At 33.7% G+C, this 21,588-nt stretch overlaps 2 protein-coding genes across 2 annotated transcripts in view; one reads left to right on the forward strand and one right to left on the reverse strand.

Annotated features, from left to right (window-relative positions):
• Window positions 1–21,588, reverse strand: part of LOC148313455 (tRNA dimethylallyltransferase-like) — a 343,114-nt gene that overhangs the window by 23,890 nt on the left and 297,636 nt on the right. The gene's annotated exons all lie outside the window — the stretch shown is intronic.
• Window positions 14,721–16,876, forward strand: LOC148313456 (uncharacterized). The gene is made up of 2 exons (XM_088262696.1): window positions 14,721–14,969; window positions 16,080–16,876. Exons 1-2 carry the CDS (start codon window positions 14,831–14,833, stop codon window positions 16,613–16,615), a joined length of 675 nt encoding a protein of 224 aa, XP_088118822.1. The 5' UTR covers window positions 14,721–14,830; the 3' UTR covers window positions 16,616–16,876.

Below are 21,588 nucleotides of genomic sequence, written 5' to 3' on the forward strand. Positions count from 1 at the left end.
TATAAATCAATTTGTTTTTCATATTATTTTTTAACATCTTATCCAAGATGAAGAAAAATATGGAAGTCTGGGCATTTACGGGGCTGACGACCGTCATAGGCTGGTTTAAGTGATCACTTTACACACGTGTAACATTCACCAATTCTACCCACTGTTGACAACCACACTACTAAAATTCTTGGAAGTTCTATATATATATATATATATATATATATATATATATATATATATATATATATATATATATATATATATATATATATATATATATATATATATATATATATATATATATATATATATATATATATATGAACCAATTTTGAAACATTATTCTTGAATCAATAGAACTTTACTAGAGACATCTATTGGTGTGATGAAAATAAGCTTTTTATTGAGCAGAAACTCTTTTATTTGTTTTTGTTGAAAAATAGTATTTTATGGTTTACACTTTACTTAGATAAAAAAATACGAAACACAAACAAAATTATTTTTATTGTCTTCGGACACTATTCGTGAAGTAACCCGAACCGAAGGGCCGAAGTGATATGCTATCACTTCGGCTTGGTGCAGTCTATGAGCAGGACGGCATTATGCCTTAAATTCTAGTGCGAGACGTACGACGTGATTATCATGACTACCAAAAATGGTTTTAATGCAGCGATACTTAAATATAAACATATGAATACGACGTTTTTAATTTTTTCGTTAAATAGAGGTCCGTTATATCGAGGTTATTCTGTAATGTAAATGCATTGTACTATGCACTTTCCTGTACAACATGTAAATTAATTGCACTATGTACTTTTAAAAAAATATTAATGAAACGCGATAATTATATGCACGTGTGTTACTGTAAATGTAATCAATGTAACCTACTTACACATTCATTATTATCATAACTGACACTGAGACAAACGCACGTAAATATGTACTTATTATTGAATAGTAATAACAGTAATTGCAAACGTTTCATGAATTTACAGGATGTCAATCAAATAAAAACGATTTATAAAAAGCGCAAACGAAATTTTTTAACAGAAACAAGATAATTGTCATAAATCCCCAAACAGAAAATATGAACCAGCAAAATAGGAAAATTAAAATGCACACTTTCCCGGTCACCGAATTATGTATATTATATTCTTTTATATTCTTAATTTTCTTATGATATTCTTAATTTTTTCTCTTTTTTGTGTCTATATTAGGTTAAAATCGTTAAAAACAAAAAAAAACGGATTACAAAAAAGAACTCCACCGACAAGACACACAAGGTGGCTTGGTGGGTATCTGCGAAAAAAAAACGTTGTAAATATTATATGTATAAATTGTGATTTAAATAAAATGTATAACTTGAAAAAAAAAAACGAAAAAAAAAATCCTATTACTATTACATATGTTTATATTTAAGTATCGCTGCATTTAAACCATTTTTAGCATTCATGATAATCACGTCGTACGTCTCGCACTAGAATTTGAAGCATGCAAAATATTTATCGTGACATAGGACCGCATTCCACCACCGACGTATTAAAATTAAAATAATTTTAACACTAATAATAAGATTAATTTTCTATGGACTGATTATTTCATGGCTATGGCCGCCATTCTACACATTATAATAATGATAACACGTGTCTAGTATTCTGTTGATTTCTCAAGAATCGCGAAATTATTTCTTCGAAAATAGACCAAAAATTAAAATAAATATTTGAAATGCGAATAATGATATCAATTTTAAAACCCTCATCTGCATCTGATGGTGTAAGGGTACTCCATCACATAAACGCAGTGTTATCTAGATCGTTAAACTCATGAAGGAAAGGTAATCAGCCCTCCACTCCAGGTACCAGTCCAGGGTAATATTGAATAAATATTAGAGTGAAAAAATCAGTTATATTTATTTGACCCCCCCTGGGAATCGAACCCGGCATCTCCAGTATGGTAGCCGAGCGTGCGGACGAATAATATATGAATATATTACATTTAATTGTTTATTTTTCAGTCGTTAATCATAAAATTAAAATAAAAGAGCGAAATGAGAAAACATACATATAAGAGAAAATAAAGCAACTTTAAATCCTATGTTTTCGAGTGCTTTTTTTATAAAATTTCATTGAACTTGACATCACATTTTTAACCATCGTCTTATTATCTGAACAAGTAATGAAAAAAAGTCAAGTGCATATTTTGCTGAGCGTTTAATAAAAAATGTGCATGCGACCTTTGATTAAGATCGCATCGACAAGTGTATGCAAATATGTACGTACATAAATACTTACATAGATTCGAGCGTGTATAATACGTAATACTTATCGCTCACTCCTTTCGAGAACGTCATAAATAAAAAATCGTCAATTTTGAGTTAGGCATGTTTTCGGAATGCCCAGAAAATGTACTATATCCCAGCAAAAGAGGCATATTTTAAACTTAATATTTACCCGCTACAGGGCAGAAAATGTTGTTTTTGCATTTTGAAGAAAAGGTACTGTTCAATTATTTTTAATGTACTTAATGTTTTTCAAATGGAAAAAAAACCTTCAGGTTTTACCTAAAAAGATCTGTTGCACACTAAAAAGTTCAATAAGTGGCTTGATATTTTTTTTTAATAAATTGTTTTATGCTTTAGCTTTAAAAACGTTCTCCTGAAAAATCAAGTTTTTTGATTTATGACGTTCTTGAAAGGAGTTAGCAATATGGGAATGCAGAGCGGACACCGCAGTAACAAAAAACGCGCTAAAAGTGTCAGAAATGAAGACTCCAAGGAGCATATCTGGGAAGAGTCTTTTTTTAGATGGGAATTGCATTTATTACTGATCATTTAGTAGATTTTTGTTTCTTCTAGCTAATTCTATGTGTTTTATTTGAATATGTGGCAAGAGTCTACGAGATAGAATAAAGAACACAAGGATAAGAGAATATGCGAGTTCGAAGATGTCGTTAGGCAAGGAAGGCAACGAAGGAGACAATGTTATGCGCATGTGAGGAGAATGGAACCGTCCAGACTCCTGCTATTAATTTTATACTTATCAACAACAACAAAAATGAATAAATATCCATAAACATTGTAAGTATATATAGGTTTGTAGTTAATTTACCATATTTTATTATTCCGAATTAAAACTAAATTAAACGGTTGTTTATTTTTCAATACATTGTGTTATATTTTTAAACTTTAAAAACGTTCTCCTGAAAAATCAAGTTTTTTGATTTATGACGTTCTTGAAAGGAGTGAGCGATATGAGAATCAGGCTTGTTTATCGAGTGTTTACAAGTACGTATGTGTGTGTAAGTGATAAAAATGTTTGGCAGTGACCTCGCCAATCAGTGTGACCACCGAGATCGGGGCATTGGCCTGCCCACCTGTGCGAATACCGGCCGCCCCCACCTCCTACCACGTGCACACACGTGACACACTCCGCGGCGCACGTCGGGGGTCGGGAACCTTTCGTTTATTTCATAATTTCTTTTAAACATATATCACTCACTCCTTTCAAGAACGTTATAAATCAAAAAACTTGATTTTTCAGGAGAACGTTTTTAAAGTTTGAAAATATAATACAGTGTATTAAAAATAAATATCAAGCCACTTATTGAACTTTTTACTGTGCAACAGATTTTTTAGGTAAAACCTAAAGGTTTTTCCTCCATTTGAAAAATATTAAGTAAATTTAAAAAAATAATTAAATAATACTTTTCTTCAAAATGCAAAAACTACACTTTCCAACTTTTTTTCAAAAACCAATTTTTTAGAAAAAAATATTTTCTATGTCATCGCTATACATTTGTTTATGCAGATATATCTCTCTTGAATACCTATTAATGAATACATACTGATTACTGCGCTTCAGAAACTGCACGGCTGAATACGAGTAGTAGATTCGCAGACTGCTGATTTTCAATCCCTTTCAAGGATAATTGATCTCAAATATGTAGGTACACGTGACTGTTACATCAGCAACGATAAGGCGACATAGTATTAATAAGGATGTCCGTCTCAGTTGATCAATTGATTAAATGTTTAACTTCAAACCGTGACGAAAAATAATATTCAAATTTGGGTTAGTAATTAAACCCAACAACAAGCAAAACGTAAATATCTGCCTTGTAATATGATAATATGAATTTCTTGAATTGTTCGAATCAGGGCAGGGAATGCAATGCGGAAACGCCTTAAATTATTTTAATACTATAATTAAAATGAAACTTTGTTTTAAAATCACTATAAGTTAGTGCTTCAAATATAAATTACATATTGAAATCTATATAATTTATATTTGAAGCACTAGCTTTGTGATTTTACATTTTATAATTAAAATGTAACTTTGTTTTAAAATCACTAAAAATATTTTATTTTAACTTAATTATAATGTCTACCGGTTTCGAAGCTGACCGCTTCTTTATCGTGTATTTAATTAGTCTTGATAAAGAAGCGGTTAGCTTCGAAACCGGTAGATATTATAATTAAGTTATAATAAAATATTTATAGTGATTTTAAAACAAAGTAACATTTTAATTATATTTTCATACTTTTACACAGGTACATGTTATTAATTACCATAATTTACTAAAACTGTAGTAAAAAACGGCGAAAGTACATATTATAATGACAATATTTCGAGTGTGTCTAAATACTTGTTTCCAAAATTTTGAGTAGTATGGTTGTCAATCATGGGTAGAATGGTGAATGTTACACGTGTATAAAGTGATCACTTAACCAGCCTATGACAGGTCGTAAGCATTGCAAATGCCCAGACTCTCATTTTCTTCTTCATTTTTGTTGAAATGTCAAAAAATGTATTGTAAACTTCAAATTGTTATAAAATCATCTACAGCTACAATCTCTACTTACGGATAATAAGGGGGAAAATTACTGAAAATTAATTAAGGTGCGACTTTTTTCAGATACCCTTTTCTTATTAGTCCGCCTCTATAATATAGTGGTTAGCACATTTGGCTACCTTAATGGAGGTTCCGAGTTCGATTCCAAGGTGGGGTCAAAAAAATATGAGTGCTTATTTACTGAAACGCAGTAGGTACTGATCACTATTCCTTCATATGATAAACAATGCAATAAACATTGCATCAATTTGATGCGGTGCCCTATGCACCATTAATTTTATAATTAAGAACGAAAATATGTAAAAGTTTGTAGATACATCTCACGATAATAATTTTTTTTGTATGTAGGGGACGTTTAGTTATGTTCAATCAGTTTTCAGAAATGTAAAAATTTTAAAAACAAATGCTATACTACTATTAAACTATTACACTTGGGTCTGTTTATATGCGGATCTTTTTTATGCGATTTCGAAGTTATGCGATTTGAAAAAAAGGAACCTATCCCTTATTTCTGTACGTAGTTCAAGTCTTTTTTTTATGCAAATTCGCACAAAAAAAAATCTAAAATTTAGACTAGTGCAGGTTACAACCGTTAAAGTGTGATTGTGTCACTGGCACAAGGTAAGCTCAAATCTGACATCGTATTAAAGAGATACTTTATTGGAAAAAAAAACCAGAAAAAGCACTTGTAATTTGGATTGAAGGTGTATCTCAAAAACGATTTCCCATATGTGGAAATTTAAAAAGGAAAAAGCTCTTCTGTTTTTATTTTTATGATTTTTAATAAACTTTTTTTGTGCGATTTTTGGTACATTCTATCATATTGATTTGATGTTATTCAGTTTTTAAAAATAATGGAACCTATCCCAGTTTTGAATGTAGTTCAAGTCTTTTTTATGCGATTTTTTTTATGCGACTCCCCGTGAAACGTATCTATCGCATAAAAAGAGAACCAAGCATACATGTATTTAATGAAAGTGATTTATTTGGTGAAAATAAGATATATTATTTTTTTAACTAAAGGTTTCGGTCGTACTGCGTCATAGGTAATTTGGCACACCCTTGTTTGAACGTTTTGCTGCTAATTATAATATTTTGTTTATTGCTTATGGTTAAACTCGGGTCAAGTCCTTAGGGATTGAATATTCATAGGTCCAAACCCACGTTCCCGGCTGTTTCCTCATCAACTAGACAATTAACGAGACAGGTGACAGTGTTGGATACTCGCGTATAATGTATGTACACGCATACCTCAACACTTCTAGTAGATGGATACCTTTGTAATAATACGTACGTGACCTGATTTATAATCGAGAGGCGGAGTGGTGGAATGTCACACTAAATTGCTGGTAAATTTGTCAATTACAATGTCTAGGCTGTCCTCATATACGACTACGCGCAGGTAAGATTTCTTTAGTTTTATTTTTATTTGAGAAAAATGTCTCATCTACCAGCTTCTTCAGTACTAACAACACAATGAGTAAAAAATGAAATCGTTAGATTTTTTCCCAATTTTTATTATTTTTCATGTGATTCTTAAATAAGAAATAAATATATAAATTTCAATGTATGTACTATAATCATATCTTGTTGTACATATTATTTTCCTTGGACTATTTACCAATATTATTAAAACTTCAATTTCACATGGTATATACGTACCTACCACTATTTCTTAAAATCTATTGTGACACGTATTTCGATGCATTTCGCATCATTTTCAAACACCGTAATGCTACAAATGATGCGGAATGCATCGAAACACGTGTCTCAAAAGGGTTTAAGAAAATGTGGTATTTCTTCTTACCCTTATCCGCACCCAATGGGGCATAAGGCACTGCATCATATTGACGCAGTGTTATCTTGATCGTTACTTACACGAAGGCTAGGTGATGACTCCTGCGATTCAGGGACGAGTCCAGGGTTATATAAATGAATTATTAGTGTAAAATCACTCATTTGTATTTTTAACCCCCCTGGGAATCGAACCCAGGACCTCCAGCACGGCAGATAAACTCGCTAACCATTACGCAACGGAGGCGAAAAAAAAGTGATATTTACCAAGTGAAATTTAAACGGATATTAGCGGATAAATTAAAACGGATAGACACTGCCACAAAGTGACTGCCGAGTCAATTAATGAAACTCTTTACTAACGTTGGCCATGTCTTTGCGTTGTAATAGAAAAAGGGAATTTATGTAACATAAATCAGTACCAACACGAAAAAAGTGCGTTTACATTTTTCAATATTACACATTGATTGTTTTTAATCTACAAAAACATGAAAAATTTAATATATTGCCTTTAAGCATAGATTATCTAAACAGGTTTTTGTCAGCAGAGATAATACTTCATTAAAATTAAACCAAAATGTGTCGATAAAATACCAGAAATGACGTCCGAAGGTTCATTTGCCATAGCATTTTTATGGTTTTGGGTTAAGAGTCTATTTAAATGGAATTTATGCGTTTCCTAATTGAAATCCAGAAGTGTTCTTGAACATTCCAATTAACAAAAAAAGTGTATAAAACGCGATCCAGAGAAGAAAAAGGCCAATTAGGTCTTGTCACATATTTTTTAAAGCGTGTGTCGGAATTTAAATGCATATTGAAATCGTGTTGTGTTAGATTCCAGTCTATTAATTTATGGATCAGTATAAATTTTATGGTATTTGAAAGTGATATAGTACACTACAGAATGTGGTTTTAATCTACAACTATATTATTTATAGCTTTAATAAAATAAGGGATGATAGCCAAAAAATGGCACCACAAGAAAATGCTGTGTTTCAGACGTTTTTAATTTCATAAGAACAATAATATATTTTAACATCTCAACATGGATAAAGAAGAATACGGAAGTCTGGGTTTAAATTTACAGGGTTCATAACCTATCATAGGCTGGTTATGTGATCACTTAAGACTTGCTGCTTGCACTCAAGATTTTATTGGTCAATATGCTGTGACGAGTCGAAATTTGTATCAGATTTTGCTGTCCAACGTATTAAAATAATAGAGTAATATTCGACATTTTTTGACTTCTCAACATAGATGAAGATAAATGTAAGCTCTCTAGATATTTAGACAGCTTATGTCCGGCCCTAGGCTGGTTAAGTGATCACTTTACACACGTGCAACATTCACCATTCTACCCATAATTGATAAACACACTACTCAAATTTCGGAAGTTATATTTATGCAATTGAAAACACCTTGATCGTCCTACTTCTTTGGCACCATCTTCGGTTGAATTTCGTAAGTTAAAAGTTTAATAAGTCATGGTTGAGTTAAGATGGTAAAAAAATAATTTATCTTAAAAGTCGATTAATTGTTACAAGAAAAATACTGAAACATAATTAAAAAATAAAACAAAAGAAGCTTAGATGCTAATATCCTACTACGATGAATTGATTGGGAAAGTTTTATAAATTAAGTCCTACATATGTCATTAATCTCATGATACTGTACATATGAGTTCACAAGACCCATCTATGTTGGATTGAGAAAGCTTTTATTTAGCATACATGTAAAAATGTAAAAATAACTCCTTAGTGAAGAAAAACAAGATTTGTGAACAAGTATTTGGACATACTCAAAATTTTATTAGTATAAATTCAATATCAAAATTTCGGAACTACGGGAGGATATTATTTTATGATTACTGAGGATTGCCTCTCGACGAATCTTGAGTCTATTGTGTTAGAATGATTTATTTTACATTGGATGCCACCAACCTCCGCGGGTATCGCATCGATTACTGATAATTGCACCGCGAAATCGAAAAGCTATTTACGTCGAGAAAACAGAACGATGGCATTGTTCTGTAATGAGAAATTGTTGAGGTCTTTATTTGACTAACTAACTAACCATCACGTCGCTTCCCCGTAAGAGTAGGCAGCGAGAATAGAAAGCCTAACCACTTTGTTTTTGCAAACTCTCTTCACCTCTTGCACATTCATGTATCTTCTCATACTTACCCGCCTATTACTTCGACTCCTGACCTGACCGCTTTCAAGTATTTGACATACCTGATCATCCCAAGTTTTTTCCGACCTTCCTCTGCTCCTTTTTCCACCTACGTTCGATTCATAATTTTGTGTTGCCGTTCTTTCCACACTCATTCGTTCCAAACCATCTCAACGCACCTTTCTTTATTTTATCGATAATTCTTATCTCAGCCTTGCATTCATTCCATATTTCACCATGCGAACATCTATCATACATAATTTTTTACTGAATATTATTTGTCTTAGGGATCGCATTTTGACTGCATTCAGTCGGCTTTCATCCTTCTTTTGCCAGCTCCATGCTTCGCTTCTACACATAAGGGGTATATTTGTGTACATATTTATAAATTATAATAAACTGATATGCGGATGGATAATTTGATTTATGTATTAATTGTTAAATCAAACACAGATTTTTTGAGTCTACTAAGTTTTATTTTATTGTTAAAAAACACATAAAAATTCAGACAGGAGGAATATCTAATTTAACATACTCAACCTATAAAGAATTGTATTAGACTCGTTTTGTTTTTATTACAGCCGAATATACTAACAGAAAATGATGAATGAAAATTAATATTTTCATTTATCATTTTCTGTTAGTAAATTCGCCTTCGAAAAAACGTTTTTTCGTTAGTAGGCAATGAATGACGTCAAAGAAACGATGGAGTTATTTGAATATTGGTAACATTGCTTAATTATTGGCGGCTCTATTTGTTGATGTCTATGGTCCACCCTCCAACCCCCCCCCCCCCCCTCATATTTGTATAACACAAATGATATTGTAGTTGTAAACAAACAATCCACACGACTACTATTACAGCTCTATAAACCATATGACGTCATAAAACGTTCGATGACGGAAATTCGATGACGTACGCGAACGCACGTTTTTCGTTTTATAAAAATTTCGTTTTATAAAATTTATAAAAATATAAGTTTAAACCAGTTAAGTTTCATATATTCTTTATTTCTCTACATATTTCAATAAGAATGCTACGGATAGTCTTGTGATTTTTCATATTAATTGATTAGCCAATAATCACACATCGTGATATTTATCCATTGTTTCGCCTAGTTATGGCATTTTCAAGCGAATGTAATGGGTTAATTTGAATTCACGTAGAAGTAACGTGACAGATGTGTACTGACTGGCTCCGCTCATAGCGCTCGCATAACATGTAACGACCGTGTCAATGCCCAAGTGACATTTCGGTCGGGCTATTGCGTCGCGAACTCGCGGCTTGCACCGGCAGCGGCTCCGCCCGTGAAGGACGTCTTTTGGCAGGCGTTGAACCTGATACGGACGACATGGCGCTCCAGGGCCGCCAGGAAAGCTCAAAGGAGTTTAATAAATCGCTCACTCCTTTCAAGATCATCATAATATAACGTCATAAATAAAAAATCGCCAATTTTCAGTTGTGCGTGTTTTCGTAATGCCCAGAAAATGTACTATATCCCATCAAAAGAGGCATATTTTTAACTTAATATTTACCCGCTACAGGGCAGTAAAGTTGTTGTTGCATTTTGAAGAAAAGGTGTTGTTTAATTTTTTTTTTAAATATACTAAATATTTTTCAAATGGAAAAAAACCTTCAGGTTTTACCTAAAAAGATCTGTTGCATAATAAAAAGTTCAATAAGTGGCTTGTTATTTATTTTTAATACATTGTGTCATATTTTTAAACTTTAAAAACGTCCACCTGAAAAATCAAGTTTTTTTTTATTTAATACGTTCTTGAAAGGAGTGAGCGAAATGTAAGGAACGTGGGTGTGTTGGTGACATATTGGTGACAACATACCCGCAAAGTCTGACAAGGGATTCTAGATTAGTATCTCCTAGAAACCAGTCAACAATTTGAATAGTGTGTCGTCAATCATGGGTAAAATTGGTGAACGTTACTCGTGTGTAAAATGATCACTTTAACCAGCCTATGACAATCGTAAGCCCCGTAAATGCCCATACTTCCATATTCTTCTTCACCTAAGTTGGGATGACAAAAAAAAATAATAAAAAAATAAATAAAAAATCCGCCTCCGTGGTGCGATGGTTAGCGTATTTGGCTACCGTGACGGAGGTCCCTGGTTCGATTCCCAGGGGGGGGGGTTGAAAATTAATATTGTTGATTTTACTCTGTAATATTTATTTAATATTACCCTGGCTTGGTCCCTGAAGTGCAGGAGCGGTCACCTTGCCTTCATGTAAGAAACGATTAAGATAACACTGCGTCAATGTATGTGATTCCTGAATACATGAAGAATGAAAAGAGTCTTAAAGAATACAAAAATTAATGTTTTGTTTACTATAAGAAGATGTAAATATATATGATGTAAAATAAGTGTAAAAATAGTTTGTTTTAAATGTAATATAAGTTAACTAAAGAAATAAATAAAAAAATCGATGCAGTGCCCTATACACCATTGGGTGCGGACAAGGGTTAGAAAAAAAGAAAAAGAAAATTATGGTGCGATTTACCGTATATTGGGGTTTCAGACGAAAACCAGTTCAACACTGTTCGAGTCAAGTTGTCACTCGCCCGGGGCACACGGATTGCATACGAATCATCACAAAAATAGTCCCATTTGCGCGGCATATTTTCGCGGGCATATCACCGCCCACACGACGACGCTTCTTTCCTGCATTGTATTCGGCAATGCCAATGCCGGGACATATCGGGCAACATGTGGGTGTCGCTATCTCAGTACGGTAAGTCCGTAAGTGAGGCCCTATTAGTACGATGCGCTGCGTTGCGTCGTCGCAGCGTCAAACATTTAGGGCGTTTGTGCAGTACACGAAATTTTACCGTCCGGCACTTCAGTTAGCGTGATTAAACGATGATTGGCTAGAATTGGCTTGTGCTTTTGTCCATCTTTTTTCGGATAGGTGCGTGAACACGTTGCGCGTAAATTCGATCACGCTAAACTGTCGTAGTCACTTTTATTTTTCAAAACTGGACTGCCGGACGGTAAAATTTCATGAAGTGCACAAGCCTCCTTACACCTTCTTAATTCCATGCCTAAATCCGAGAATCTGGAGCTTTTGAGCTCCAGATTCTGATAACCTTGCAATCACAAGATAAATAATCAAATTAACACCGCGTCGACCCTATGCGGTGGACGCTGCGACGACGCAACGCAGCGCATCACACTAATGGGGCCTCACCCTTACGTGATTAATTTATTCCAAATATTTTCGTGTAAAAAAAAATGTGATTTTTTTTCAAATAAATGGTATGTAATAATATGCACAAGTTTTAAAGGATATACCAGCAGACAAGTCTTTAAAGGCTTTGTGGGTTAATTCTTTAATTATTTTTAATGAAAACGTGGAAAGTAACGAGTGCAATGTACAAATCAAAATTATGACTTTGTCCTTAATTATATCCTGTGGACAGTGAATGCGTAGGGGGTGTAAAGATGGACACTGGTCGGAGCATTTCGTCGTAACGTAACAAGCTACGATGCGAGCATTCAGGCAGTCAGTACAGCGAGCCGAGCGCTCTATACATAGTTTCAGACGCTCGGTGATGCTCGCCACGAGCGATGTTACGACGTTATGTTACGACGAAATGCTCCGGTCAGTCTCCACCTTAAGGCATGCGCCAGTGCCGTTTCTCTCTTTTTCTCTCCCACTATCTCATCAAAATAATAGTTTATGTAAAAAAAATACCTTTGACGAAAAAAAACTTGTAGGTACGAATTCGCATAAGCCGAAATCACGTAAGTAGAGGATTTACTGTATTGCCATCCCGTAATGTGTGAGGCATCATCACAAAGGTTTAAATCCTAAGTGCCTACACAATAATGCTCGCGAAACGCTCGTGAGAAAAATAATGATACAAATGGCTTCTTTGTTTTTATGTGTACACATTCGTATACATAACTAGCACACAGAATATGGGTTAGGCTGTACAGTCGTGCAATATCGTCCATGTTGATTTTAGATTCTTAAGAAGAAAAAAAAAAGATTTTTTTTACTATAATTTATAGATTTATAAGAATATGGATGTCTGGGTATTTACAGGGGTTACAATCTATCATAGGCTGATTAAGTGATCACTTTACAAACGTGTATTATTAACCATTCTACCCGTGATTGACAACCACACTACTATTTTTTTGGAACTCATATATATGTGATTAATCCCGTGACACGGTATATATGAGTTTCCAACATCTATCTATATTGGATTGAGAAAGCTTTTATGTTGAGAGCCTTTTACTCGTATTTAGATGTATGCAAAATGAGAACCCCAGATTATTTTTCATACTGGAAAACGCCTGAAAATATGATTAATTTTTTTTATACAGCTTACAATTTGACCAGATATTTTTATTCGCATCTATCGTTTCCCAGTATGTAAAAACAATCCGGGGTTTGGATATTGCATTCATCCAAATAAAAAGGGTTATCAATCATGGGTAGAATGGTGATAATTACACGTGTGTAAAGTGATCACTTAACCAGCCTATGACGGGTCGTAAACCCTGTAATTACATAGACTTCCATATTCTTTTTTAATAATAGTAATATGTTGAGATGTCAAGAAAAGTGAAATAACTTCTAAGCGGAAAAACACAGATTTGTGAACAAGCATTTGAACACATTCAAAATATTATAAAATATTTTATTTTGGCTATTTATCATTATGGTGCATATGAAGCTTAAACTGATGTATTGTTATCTTGATCATTAATTATCTACATTAAGAAGATCCGTGTAAGAAAAATAAATGTTTTTGTCTGATAACCCTCCGTGTTAAATAATATTACATGTATACAGTTTAAAAAAATATAAGTGAAGACATTATTTTCAGTTAATTTTTTATATGCCAGTATTGTTTATTTAAGTGTATTTAAACAAAGTTTTGATACCTCTTTTGTGATGAATGAAAAGTCGAGACATGTTACAAAAAGTATTAAATAGTTCCAGTTTTTTGTTCAATTATATTACATAAATAATGTTGTTTCCTTACTATTTTCTGTTTTTGTTTAATCGTAGTACAATCTACAGGTTAAGGTATTTTTTGGCATGTTTATTTTCATTTCATTTGAAAAAGCTGGTTTGTTGTCGGCACTATAAATGTTATCACAGTTTTACAACAATGTTTACATTTTTTTTCCAATTATAAACTCATATTAACCACAAACAAAAAACCGCTTTTGTTTTCAGTTTTAAATTTCAATTCAATTCAATTCAATTTAAAACATTAACCCCTTTTAACATTCCCTCCGTTAACGCGATATCTAAGTTATAGGGAGGTTCATTGTATATCGTACGTATACTGGCAAAAACGTTAACTCTAAAATCCCTGTTTGAATAATCCTTGTTATTTAAAGCTTTAAGCCTGCATAAAATACCCGCTATTAAATTTAAAGTTGAATATTCTTGTAAAATCACATGAATATGACATTTTAAACTAGTGATAAACGAGGATAGCAGCATAAGAGGTAGCAGACCCCCAGGAAGACCATATAAAAGAGGAGAGATAGCTGGTCTTCCACATCCCAGGAGCGGACCAGATATTGACAGGACATAGTCTTAAATAAAGAGGAGGAAGAAGAAGTATTTTGCCAGTTTATAGAACGTTGAAAACTTTATAAAATGCATCATTAAGTCAAAATTGCATATTTTCGAGTTAACGTTTTTTGCCAGTACACCCACGATATATTTGAATAGAGTCCATGAATGTGTGTGTGTTGGTCGTTGAATCGTTTTGCGTAGCACGCTAACGCCAGAGCGGCTGGCACGCTCGCGCCAGCAGCGGTGCGCGGCGAGGCGTCCAATCCGGGCGGAGGCATTCTCCCGTCTAGCGGCTCGCCAACACGCCAACGTCGCGTCGGCGCCGCGCTGTTGCCGTCTCTACTCCCTATCACCAGTACCTAACCAGTCGGGCCGCGACGTTCCGTGTCACGTCGGGCGCGGACGTGGCGTTGCCAGTTCGACCCGGCCGCTAGCCGACGGCAGACGCGTGACGCGTGATGGACTCCTTCGAGGACGCGTTCATCGATTCCATCAAGAGCTACCCGTACCTGTACCAGAACAGGAACACGAGTCATCACCTCATCATCAAGAGGGACAAGGCGTGGAAAGATATCGGAAAAAAGTTTAACAAAACCCGTGAGTATTCCCAATCTTTATGTATTTCAACTTATTACATACGTAAGTCATATATATTATATTCCCGATGAGTAATTTCCATTACTCGTTTTGGGACATGGTTAACAAGACTGAAAAATACACGAATACGTAATGCGAACTTTGATTTCACTTGAATCGAAGCGCCGCCATTTGCAACTGAACCATGACGCCATGACGGCGCGCTTCAGTTGTTATTTCTCATGCGTTATTATTATTGATGCAATGCAAATTTAGGCGCCAGTTAATTATTATGATTATATTTTTAATAAAGGTAGGTACAATTAGGTACCCATAACAAATATTAAATTACCTTTTGTTATAAAATGAAAACTAGTAGTTAGTTAGTTATCATATATTAACAAAAAATCCTTATTGTTTCTACTGGTAAGTGGAGGGTTTAATAAATTTCAAAATTTTCACTTAATTTTTTTTTCTTTTCACAAAGATTTATTGTACAGCATGGGTCACAAATCAAGGGGCCAATATATTATCATTATTTTCTCGTTATTATATAATTAAATTGAATTTATACAATATACGTAAATTAATTGCATAACCTGTTTCGTCCAACGAAGACGTTTGTTTGCATTTAAATAAAATGCATGATTATTTTAAAGATTATTATTATTTAATGATAATGAATTATTAAAATAGGTCAAATACAAAATTTATTAAAATATTAGACTTGCATAAAATACACGAATATGTTCAGAAAACTACTGATTTTTTAAATCGCCAAATAAATGGACTGACTATACATAGAAAAGGAAAAAAAAGGCCCAAAAAAATAATATATCAATTATAATAGAACTAATGCTTAAGTAGTACAAGTCATTTGAAGAGCAAATGTTATTAAAATATTTTTAAAAAATTGTAAAAATGGAGTTGATAAAAAGATAACTTTTTTCCGTTCTTTGCATGTTTACTAATCTGTAATCTAGATTAATTAATGGCTGCTGAAAAAAAGCAAGATTTTGTCTTTTAATAATCGGATGATTTTATAAGTCAAACAAAAATTTCTGACGTGCTTAGATATTTTTTTACAGAACTTTTATAATTGAAAGATTAAACGTTTATTGAAAATTTCAGCGCAAGAATGCAAAAATAAATGGAAAACGATGCGAGACAACTATAAGAAATACCAAAGGAAGAAGATCAGCGGTAATACAACAGGGATCCCCAGTAAATACGATGACGTTCGACTCAGTTTCATCGACGAATACTCATCGGACGGCCAACCGACGCCAGTATTAAAAGAAGAACAAATTTATTTAGACGATCATTTCATGATGCAGGGTCAGAGTGACGACAATGATATCGACTTTGTCGACGTTTCGGGCATGGGTCAACAAGCGACACCGTCGAAAAGCTCGGGAAGCAGAAAAAGAAAGGAGTCTCGCGGGGACTGCGATGACTTTGAGAATGATAGAGAAGAAGGATGCAGTCAAGCGAAATTCCTTAAAGAAAGAGAAGAATACGCGAACGAAAGTCCAACTCACGTATTTTTTCGCAGTATGGCCGACGTTGTATCCAGATTTCCTCCCAACAAGATAGCAGAAGTCAGGATGACAATATGTAATCTCGTTAGTCAGATGGAATTACATCTTTTGGCAGACAATAATTGAATTTCGGTGAAAACAATGTGCCTAATTATGACTAATAGTTTTCTCGGCGCAAGAACTGAGGGTAGTGCTCTAACGCCAGACGTAAATTATCCCCCGCCATTCCTCTAACCCAGATAGGAATGAAATATTCCCGAGATTACGGTAAGTGATCTCCACAGCTGTAATACATAATATGTGTTCAATATTCGTACTACGAGAGAAACACATACATTCCTTAAAATATACATATTTTTTACGTATAAAATAAATTTAATTTAAATTTACTTGAATTTTTCATTATTTCTAAATACCTTACTACCTAAATATTGTGTTTTTAAGTTATACGTAAATAAATACAAGTGGGGCAGTATTAAAAAAGTATTATAAAATACAAGAATAAATAAAAAAGGAAGATTTGCCATTGTCTTTTTTAAAATCTAGTATAAATAAAAAAATAACTGTTAAAATGTCTAACGTGCCAAGATATTTTTTTTTACATAATTGTTATGATTTAAAGATTAAACGTTTATTGAAAATTTAACACTACGATTAACTACATTCTCATGTTCGTATTTTTAATGTGTAGTTAGTTATAACATCACTTACGTGTTTATGAACAGTTTTTCGGAAGGATACCATATTTTCTAAAATTATTTTTGACACTGTAAAATTTCCTTTGTTAGCATAATATCGTATAGTATGTAATATCGAACATCATGCTTTAATGTGAAATTGAGGAGAGTTAATATTTTAACATACACATGCGCCGACAGGCGCCGTGGCGCAGTTGGGTAGACGCTCGACTGCTAAACTGGCGTCGCTGGTTCGATTCCCGCCAAGTGCAAAATAAATTCAAGAAAAAAATATTTTCAATTGGTCTGGGTGTTTGTGATGTATTTTTCACATTTATCTTCCCTATTCTTACTATCCTACCTGCTGACAAGCCTCATAATGTAGGTAGGGGCTTTGCGGGTTATTCCTTTAAAAAAAATATATATATTTGTGTCTTCAATTTCAAACTATTTTCGTAGACCCGAGCGGCCTGGCATTAAACATAGGAATGAAGTTGAGGAAGAGTGGGCTCGAAATATTGTATGACCCCTTTAATTGTTTATATTGCCCTCAAAAGCAACTTATATTGAATACTAAAATCGAATTTACCAAAAATTTTTTTTTACCATGTTAGCCTACGAACTTCTCAGCCCGACTCTTACGCACATTACACATTTGAAAAAAAAAGATATCTTTCAACCTTTTAAGAGTATTTTGTTAGTATCTAGTTGTTAATTTTTCACGTAAATAAACTATTAAATTGGTGTGGTATATCATATTTATAAATCATTGTTGATCCTTTGAATTGTGAACGAATGGCGACTATTCTTTATTGAAGTGAGCACGCGCCGTCCATAAGTCATGACCAGGAATACAGAAGTATGCAGCAGCCGCTGACGGGTAACTGGCAAGCCAGTGGAAGCATACAGAGAAGTCTGAACCATTTATCAAGCACGTCATCGAGTGGCATCATCTGTCGAAATTCTAATATCACTAGTCCACGTGACGGCATGCCCAATCGACTAATCGCAGGCGTGGGAAATTGGAGGTAATGAATTCATCTCGATGTCTGGCACGACTACAACGTCGCATGTACATATTTATGGAAATTATACTTTTGTTAATTATTTTCAATAAGCTATCTTCTTCTTCTGTCCGCCTCCGTAGTGTAATGGTAAGCACGTTTGGCAACCGTTCTGGAGGCTCCGGGTTCGATTCCCAGAAGGGGTCAAATAAATAAGTGTTTTTTTTAACTCTAAGATTTATTAAATATTGCCCTGGACTGATATATGAAGCGGAGGACTGATCACCTTTCCTTCATGTGTTAATGATCAAGATAACACTACGTTTGTATGATGCAGTGCCCTATGCACCATTTGGTTGCGAATAAGGGTTTGAAGAAAATGAAATGATGAATCTTCTTCTATTCTGCCGTACTAAGCACATAAGGGGTAACTAACTTTTGATATTTTCATTATTTTTGAAAGTTTTCTGTTTTACTGGATTGAAATTATCCAATGGTTTCGAATTCGTCGATGTCTAGTACGACTAGAACGTCGCATGTACATTGGTGTACGTATTTACGTAAATTACACTCGTTATTTTTTTTTAATAAACCACCTTATTCTATTCTGTCGCGCTAAGCACAGAAGGCGTAACTGACTTTTTATATTTTCATTATTTTTCGATTGTTTCCTGTAAAATAAAAATTAATTATCAACAGCAATAAAAAACCTCCAAATTCTATACACTACCTATGTATATATATTTGAAGTTTCTGTTGGTGTTGCTTATATTATGTACATGTATATTACAAGATACTGTTTTAAATGCTACTCTATTTTTAAAAATACTAAGCAATCAATCAGTGCCTTCATAAATCATTTTGATTTTTAAAAAATATATTGATGTAAAATTTCTCTCTATAGCCAGACACTAAAAATATATTTATCAAAATAATGGATGTTTCTTTGTGTACTACTTCTTCTAATAAATACCATTTATGCTTACAATGTTAAATTTATCTCAAGGCCGGATTGAAGACGCAGGTGTCCCTAGGCTTCTAGCTCATTACAATAATTTTGAAGCTTTTTAAGGAAAAGTTCAAGTCAGACGCAGAAGTCATTAGTATTTGCGAGTGTATTTTTTTTCAGGCGCCGTGGCGTAGTTGGGTAGACAATGAACTGCGAAACTGGCGCCGCGGGTTCGATACCCGCCAGTTGCAAAAAAATTCAAGAAAGATTCATTTTCAATTGGTCTGAGTGGTTTGAGATATATTTTTCATATTTACCTTCCCTTTCCTTACTACCCTACCTGCTGACAAGGCTCATAATGTAGGTAGGGGCTTTGCAGGTTATTCCTTACAAAAAACGATTTGTGTCTTCAATTTCAAACTATTTTCGTAGACCTAAGCGGCCTGGTATTAAAAATAGGAATGAAGTAGAGGAAAAGCGAGCTCGAATCTAGAAACTAATTTAAATTTCAAGAACAATGTTTCGACATTGGATCATACGAGTATATATAGTACTTCCAACAAATTGAGTAGTGTGGTTGTCAATCTGGGTAGAATTGAATGTTACACGTGTGTAAAATGATCACTTAAACCAGCCTATGACGGTCGTAAACCACGTAAATGTCAAGATTTCCATGTTCTTCTCCATCTATGTTGAGATGTCAAAAAAATACAGGAACTCTAACTCTCTAGTTCGAGATAATAATCACAAAACCACAATCCGACTCCGAAAGTTTTATTATATTAACTAACAGAGGTAGGCAGAGAGAATCGAACGCCACACCACTCTGTCTTTGCAAACATTCTTCGCCTCTTCTACATTCATGCATCTCCTCATACGTACTCGACGATTATTACGACTCCTGACCCGACCGCTTTCAAGTATTAGATTGATTATTATTATTTAAAAATGTATAAAAGTGAGAGCACTTAAAAGTTACATAAACTAAAACTTTGGAGCTTAAAAGTTTTCTAACTTAGTACGTAAATCTGATCTCAGATTGAAAGTTGTTTTACGATCTGAAAAATCTCAACATTCTCTTTCATTGTGAGAATATTCTGAGACCAATTTCGCTTTCTTGGTGTATTAAGGGTTGGCAGATTAAAACAATTATTTTTATGTTAGACATTAAGCTATTACAGCGCTTTAGATAATGGACATCGGCGTTCAGCGAGTGGGAGAAAGACGAGTTTACGGCAAGATAACACTCATGAGGTCGTGTACTGAAGATGCCGAGGTCAATAGTGGGTACGTACTACATACTTCACCTCTCGTCAAACTACGCTGAGGTATTTCGATGAAAACATAAATTGATAGAAAGTAACGGTACAATAGCATTTAACACTTTCTTGTCCAAATTACTTGAAACGAAGAAAATTTTATTTTTCATCTATACCCCCCCCCCCCTCCGTATATCAACTGAAATTCAGACACTTTAGAAACAAATAAAAAATAGTAATACTCGTATATCTTCGATCAAATTATTTAAGGCCCAGTATTCGTTATTATACAAAATTGAGTGTTTTTCTTAAAACATGGTTTTCGTATTGAAAAAAGCAAGTTATTCTTCAAAATAAAATTATGGTTATGAAAGGAAAAGAGTTATTGACAGGTAAGGAGCGAATGTCTTTTTAATTTTTTCCTATATATAATCTAAAAAACGAAAAAATCCAACATACATAATGATATTAACAAACTAACTAACTAACCATCACACCGCTTCTCAGCAGGGGTAAGCAGATAATAGAACACCAGACCACTCTGTCTTTGCAATCATTCTCCGCCTCTTTCATATAAATGCATCTCCTTATCATACATACCCGCGGATTATTTCGACTATTGAAAATGATTATTAGGTACTGTATATTACCTACAAACGGATGACCTATGTTGGTGATTATTCTGGAAATGAATAAAAATCTGGAAAGGAATGTCGTTGATAACGAAAGAATCTGGGTGGTAACGGTAAGTGAACAAATTTTATCAAATTGACGTGTTGAACTCTTATTGTGTTATTATATATCGCTCATTCCTTTCAAGAACGTCATAAATAAAAAAACTTGATTTTTCAGGAGAACGTTTTTAAAGTTTAAAAATATAATACAATGTATTAAAAATAAATATCAAGCCACTTTTGAACTTTTTACTGTGTAACAGATCTTTTTAGGTAAAACCTAAAGGTTTTTTCTCCTTTTAAAAATATTTAGTATATTTAAAAAAATAATTAATCAATACCTTTTCTTCAAAATGCACAAACAACACTTTCTGCCCTGTAGCGGGTAAATATTAAGCTAAAAACATGCCGCTTTTGCTGGGATATAGTGCATTTTCTGGGCATTCCGAAAACATGCACAACCGAAAATTGACATAAACCAATTTTTGATTTATGACGTTGTTGAAAGGAGTGAGCGATATGTTAAGCTACCTCTC

The sequence above is a fragment of the Brachycentrus maculatus genome, unplaced genomic scaffold (genome assembly GCF_059751285.1).
Source record: "Brachycentrus maculatus isolate JH-2025_06_01 unplaced genomic scaffold, ASM5975128v1 h1tg000011l, whole genome shotgun sequence".
NCBI classification, from domain to species: domain Eukaryota; kingdom Metazoa; phylum Arthropoda; class Insecta; order Trichoptera; family Brachycentridae; genus Brachycentrus; species Brachycentrus maculatus.

Excerpts from the sequence above, each read along its gene's own strand:
- LOC148313456 (XM_088262696.1), top strand. The coding sequence starts at position 14,831 with ATGGACTCCTTCGAGGACGCGTTCATCGATTCCATCAAGAGCTACCCG. Across the intron at positions 14,970-16,079 it reads AAAAAAGTTTAACAAAACCC|CGCAAGAATGCAAAAATAAA; the intron begins GTGAGTATTCCC and ends TGAAAATTTCAG.